Source organism: Pinus tabuliformis, chromosome J (assembly GCF_031772625.1).
Source record: "Pinus tabuliformis cultivar Carrire ecotype Pingquan chromosome J, CPIR1, whole genome shotgun sequence".
Taxonomy (NCBI): domain Eukaryota; kingdom Viridiplantae; phylum Streptophyta; class Pinopsida; order Pinales; family Pinaceae; genus Pinus; species Pinus tabuliformis.
In genome coordinates this window covers 498107288-498113859 of record NC_142295.1, presented here as the reverse complement: position 1 = coordinate 498113859, position 6572 = coordinate 498107288, and the positions used below count along the sequence as shown (strand labels likewise).

Genomic DNA, 6572 nt, shown 5'->3' with positions numbered 1-6572 from the left:
TAGAGTAGATCACACATCCACACTTAGCACGTCATGACTTAGTGATCACATCTGCATGCGCGCCCAAATTTAAAAAGGACATAATTTCACTAAGAACAAAGTCATGGTTACCCTCGAAAATATTAAATTATAACCTTAATGTTATATTAATCAACAAACATATCACATCAATGTAGCAAATCAATGCAATTCATGGTCTTACTAAATCCCAATTTTCCATGATTAAAATTTATTGGTTGGTGTTAAACCATGATCAATAATAAATTTATCATAAGATAGTGCACTTCTTTTTCTTTGCCTTTTGAGTAGGTTTGCTCATTTTAGTTTAAATTCAAAACATATGATGCTCCAAGACATATGATGGATGAGTAAGGTATTTTTTTTCACTTTAATGTTTAAATTCATCCAAAATAAACGATAAATATGTTTTTTTCTTTTCAATATAGATGGAGGTATTAAATTAGATAATAATAATCCTAATCAATTTTAGTGTTAAATATAATTTTTTTTTTATCAAATCTAATAATAAGATAAATTGAATTAAATTATATAATATTATAATTAATATTTTGATTTTTATTCATTAATATTTCAATTAATGAATTATTAATAAGAATTATTTCACTAAATAATCAGATTATAAATATTAATGTGATTGATATGTTTTAAGGCTTTATAAATATTAAACAAATAAAAATATAGCAATAAAATAACTATTGTGACATGAAAAATGCCTTACCAATGCACATATTAATGGATTAATTTTAACTCGAGCAAAAAAAAAAGAATTACACATTTTATTGTAAAATGGACCATTTTGCTAAATAAAATTTTCTTATATATTAATTTCCCTATCTAATTAGAATATGAAATTATTAGAATTGAAATAATCTAAAATCCCTTTGAAATTATTTGAATACATCAATGCATCTTGAAAAACTTTGGGGGTACTCCAACTCTGCACATTAAACAACTTAAACGTATGATTCTTAAACTGAACAGAATAATATCTAGAAAAACCTCAGTTCTTCTCTCCACCATCTGGGTTTCATTCTTGCTGAAGGGACATGTTTAGTTTATTGTAATAAGACTTCAAGAGTAGAAAAACCTCAATTCTTCTCTCCTCCATCTGGGTTTCATTCTTGCTGAAGGGACATGTTTAGTTTATTGTAATAAGACTTGAAGAGTAAGCACCCGTCTAGCTAAACTACATCTCTCTCAACTTAATTGACTTCGTTCATACAAACCTTAGAATGAGTTCTATGTTCTTAATCAATCAGAAATTTGGTTTAAAATACATTTTTGAATGCATCAATGTAACTTCAAAAACTTTATCACTCTCAAACTTTTTACATTAAACAACTTAAATTTATGATTTTTAAATTAAGAAAAAAACTGAAAAAAAATTCATTCTTAAATTTAAAAAAAAACATCTTGTATATTTTTAGAGTGTATATTTCCACATTTCTTTATATCAAAAAATATTTAAAAAAAAACATGTTTAATCCTGTCCAACTTTTCCTGTGAACACTCTGCGAATTGAATCCATGATCATTTATTATACTTGAAAGGACATAAGTAAAATGATAATTTCTATTAATTAAACTAAACTTATCTGAAAACTTAAAATGAAAAGTTGAATTTATCTCATCATTAATGCTTATTCTCTAATCAGCAAACTCAACTACCGAACTCTCAGATTCGTACTCTGTTGAGAACGAGTTCGGCTGCTTCAGTGCTTCCAAAATGGCCTGTCCTTCATATGGACCCCTAAGCGAGGGTATTTGTCTAAATTTGAATGGCTCTGTTCAGCTTCCAGCGAAGCATGACAGGAAACATATTCCAAAAGTTAGGCAGTTGTGAAGCTCCAATAAACACCAAGTTGCCTGGGATTCGGCAACTTCACACAAGACAAGAACATTATTAAGTAGTGTGTCGGCAATCTACAATGATCTGTCTGTACTGCATGGTAAATTAGTTGGAGCTGCAGGAGAAAGAAACACGCCGTCAGCAAAGCTACGGGGAATCATTTGCAGGCGCCATTAAAAAATGCAGACAGGACAGAAGAAGAAAGAAACAAATGTGGAGGATTTAAAAAATTTGTTGCTGTGATCGAGGTGCCTATTGAGTGCTGAGTAGTCTACAGTGGAAGGGCTGATTCATAAGTGTTGACCTTTGTGTCGAAAAGTGTCTAATCTGGTAATAACAGTTGGAATTTTATTTGAATATTTCTGGTTGAGTTCAATTATTTAAAATGTGTATAACTTCTATTGAGGGTTGAGTAGTCTACAATGTACAGGCTGATTCTGAATCATATATGTTGATTAGCTGTCTAATCGGTTAATAACAGTTGGAATTTTATTTGAATATTTATGTTTGGGGAATTTTATTTGAATATTTCTGTTCGAGTTTATTTAGAATTGAGTGTAACTTCTAATGATATTAGTTCTGAATATATTCTAAAATTGTTTTTGGTTAAGAGTTTGTTTTTATTGGAGGAAAGGAAATAGGTTAGGTTATTGGCCTAAGATTCATGGACATCGGGTAGGAGTGACAGCCTATCCTTTTAAGGACCACCAAAGAGTAATTCAAGTGGAGTGGTTTTCATTGCATAACAATGATGAGTTAACCTGCATTAGTGGATAGTAGTCAGTGATGGTTTTCCCCACTACTGGTTTGAGAATTGAGTTATGATAGATTTTCCTACCATTACAAAAAAAAAAACTTCTCATAACATTGCTTATTTGAGTGACGTGATAAAATTGGTATAACTTTTAATGACTTTTTTTATTTGGTATAGGGCATTGGCCAAACTTCACTTATTGTAGATTTAGTAATATTTTGGTGATGGATGGTAGCAAAGTCAAACAATTGACTTCACCTCTATTCATGAGATTTTTGGAATATTCCAGAAAACTACAATATAGGTAAGGATGGTCCAGGATAGACATAGACAATATTTTGGTGATGGACTGGAGTGAAGTCAATTGACTTTGTTTTAGTTTGTATAGGGCATTGGGGTTGAACTTAACTAGATTGCAGATTTAGTAATATTTGGTGATGAACTAACCCATGAGGTGTAGATCAGCTGGTCCGAGTGAGGTTTAGCCCTAGCCAGGTCTTCGGTTCTAACCTCATTGGAAGGGGCTGAGGATGGAAGCCACTTTGGGGGAATTAAAAACTATCTCAAGGGTGTCTGAGCCTCCCACAATCTTGGTGATAGCATCTCTCTATGTGTTGATCATTCTTCTTCTATTTGTGGGTTGATCCTTCAGTTTCCTAAGTTAAAAAAATTTCAGTGATATAGCTAAATCAAACAATTAACTTCATTCTTATTTATCAAATTTATGAGATATTCCCAAAAATAACCTACAATTTAGATAAAGATGACGAGGATAAATATAAACATGAACTATAATCTAAATTAAGATGATGGAGCATAGGTATAGACATGTATCATAATAAAACTTTCCTGTCCTGTGGTTAAAATTTTTGCCAGGCTCTAATAACATTGTTCACCGTACATGGATTTTGAATCATGATTGGATAGAATTCTGCTTCCGCCTGAAATTAATTTATGACTGAAAACAAAACTCTTTTACTACAAGAAATACAAAATTAACTTCCTCCCTTGTCCTGACTCTGACTCCTCCAGCTTCTGCCAGTTGCTGTTGGGAACCACAGGTGACAATGCCAAATACTAAATTCTTAGTTAGGTGTGTTTTATAATCGTGGCCTGCCTGGCATGTTTGCTCAACCTCCTTTGTCTTTACATCTTTCGGAATTCCAATAAATATGGGATTTGGGGTTGCCCCCTCTTCGTAGAGCATTGTGGGTATCGATCGACGTTGAGAAAATCCAGCTCCAGTCATAGGTATTTGAGAAAATTCAGCTCCAGTCATAGGTATCTGGAATCAGAAGCCTGTAAAAAGATGAATTGGAAGGTGTTGATGAATGGTATTTGGGAAATGGCAAAGGATGCATTGTGTCAGAAGCTCTTTGCTTCCCATTTGCCTTCAAATATCCCCCTCCCAAACCTTAAATATGTCTCCTGTGTTGTTACAGGGGCCACCAGTGGAATCGGGCTACATACTGCAAGGTCTATTTGTTGCCTATATATACTCTACACATTTCTGTAAGACTACTTACACACATTTTTGCAAGACTCTACCTTTGGCTTATTTGGGGTGTATTTTTTTTTGAAATTGCAGAGAGCTTGCTATGGCTGGTGCCCATGTTATCATGGCCTGTCGTAACACGAAAATTGCTTCAGAGCTTGCGCAGGAATGGCAGCGACAACAAAAGCAAGCCAACAGGGATCCCCTGTCCATAGAAGTATGGGCTCGCTATAACTATAATCTTGATTTGCTCTAGTATATCACTTGGCTTCGTCTAATATAAGTCCATGCTCAGCAGGTCATGGAACTGGAGCTCATGTCATTGTCATCAGTAAGATCCTTTGCTGCCAATCTGGTGTCCCGTCAAGCTCCCCTTCACATTCTCATCAACAATGCTGGAATTTACAGAATGGGAGGTATGCATATATGTGAATCATTAGTTGAAGACATATCTTTTGGTTAGGATCACTAGACATCAAGAGGAGTGGTGGTTTTTAAAGATATTATTGTTGGGATTTCACTGGTCACTTTGACTAATTTATCATTTTATTTTTTTTTGTTTTATTTCACAAAAATACTATAGAAAAATCATGGGTTATCATAAACTTAGATCTTGAAAATTGCTAATAACTTAGTCAAGTTTAAACTAACGATAACGATCCTAACATTTTTGAGCATTCATGAGATTGAAAAATAACAGTCTAAATAATTTCAGAATTCATAAAATTTTTAGTACTGTTAAGAATTTTTTCTGTTTCTGATTCTGATTAAGAAACTTTTCAAAACATTCACAAATGACTGCACTTAACCTCTAAAATTTTCCATACAACACTGTGATTTGATAAACTAATATATCATGCTTGCAGAGCCACAACAGTTCTCTAGGGATGGCAACGAACAGCACATGCAAGTAAATCATCTGGGACCTGCACTCCTAACAATCCTCCTCTTACCTTTACTTCTCAAAGCTGGAGGTGCTTCAAGAATTGTTAATGTAAACTCTGTGGTATGACATTAATCAACCTTGGTACCCTGCTCTGTAATTTTCATGAAGTCATGCTTAATGTTTCCTAAGGTTTAATGATCATCATATCTTTATTATTAATGTGTCCAGGCTCACCATTGCGGAGTAGTAGACCCTCAGGATCTCAATCTCAAGTTGAAGAAAAATAGTTTCAACTGCATTGCTGCTTATGGTGCAAGCAAGCTTGCTCACGTATGTAAAACTATGACTTTGTACTCCTGTTACATTCCAATGTAAGTAGGTTACTAGGGCAAATCTCAGGGTAAACGTTTTGGGTTCTTTAAAGGTTTACAGTACTGATAGACTTAACCTGCCACTATGGGTTGGTTACAACCCTGGGCCATAAACATATACTTCTTGACTGTAATGTTTACTTATTAATTTGCCTGTTCATGTACCAGTTGATGTTCCTTTCAGTACTGTCCAGCAAGCTTCCAGCCAATGCTGAAATCGATGTGATAGCTGTTCATCCAGGAATTGTTAGTACAAATCTGGTTTGTTCCACAACATTACAATATGAAATTTATTTCTATGTTTTCTTTCTACATCAAGTCTTGTTTCAGAAATTGAATGATTGTATTGTGGATCATACAGCTGGGAGTTATAGCAACTCATTACAGCAACAAATCCTTCTGGAGATTTGATCCTGCAGAAGGTACTTCTTTCCCCCACATATATAGTCTAACAATTCCCATATTTCACCAGCCTGAGAATTTGTGATCTCATGGGTTTGATTTCCATTAACAGGAGCACGAAGTGTTTTGTTCTGCGCAACAACTGCAAACGTTCCCAGAAACGATACTAATGAGAATCATAGAATTGGTGGAGAGGACAATCGGGATACCAGTACTAAGTTTGCATATTACAGATATGATTGCAAACCAGCAAAAATTTGCAGGCGAGCAAACGACTGGACCGTTGCTCTCCAAGTGTGGGATAAAACACTAGGGCTTCTGGGTGTTTCCCCTGACACCATTGACATTGCAGATTTTTGCAATCAGCCCACTACTCTACTGGATTCAGATTTTTCAAGAGAGCACTCTATGTGTAGATAACGTTCATTTTCAACATGTTTGTTAATGAAAATTAGATTTTGATAATGAGATGGTGCAAAATTTGATCATTGTAAATGGATTCGCGCGGTAGAAAACTTCATTTTGTAATGGATTGTATAAAAATGTTTTTGGCAATTATTTTTACAAATATTTATTATTAATTATTTTCACAAATTTTAACTTAGATTTTTTTTTAATTTCAAATTTATGAAAATATCACTTTTTTATTTTTTAATAAAAAGATTTGTATCTCCAAAAATATGATCCTTTTGGCTTTGATGCTTTTTCTTTGTTTTTTTTTTTCTTTTTAATGAATTTAAGCTAGGTTAATTAAGATTTGTATCTCCAAAAATATGATCCTTTTGGCTTTGCTGC

At 33.6% G+C, this 6572-nt stretch overlaps 1 protein-coding gene across 1 annotated transcript; it reads left to right on the top strand.

Moving 5' to 3' along the window:
- Positions 1-3746: 3746 nt before the first annotated feature.
- Positions 3747-6242, top strand: LOC149227969 (dehydrogenase/reductase SDR family member FEY-like). The gene is made up of 8 exons (XM_089375609.1): positions 3747-4099; positions 4212-4335; positions 4417-4534; positions 4985-5124; positions 5233-5334; positions 5544-5636; positions 5737-5797; positions 5890-6242. Exons 1-8 carry the CDS (start codon positions 3933-3935, stop codon positions 6195-6197), a joined length of 1113 nt encoding a protein of 370 aa, XP_089231735.1. The 5' UTR covers positions 3747-3932; the 3' UTR covers positions 6198-6242.
- The last annotated feature ends 330 nt before the right edge of the window (positions 6243-6572 follow it).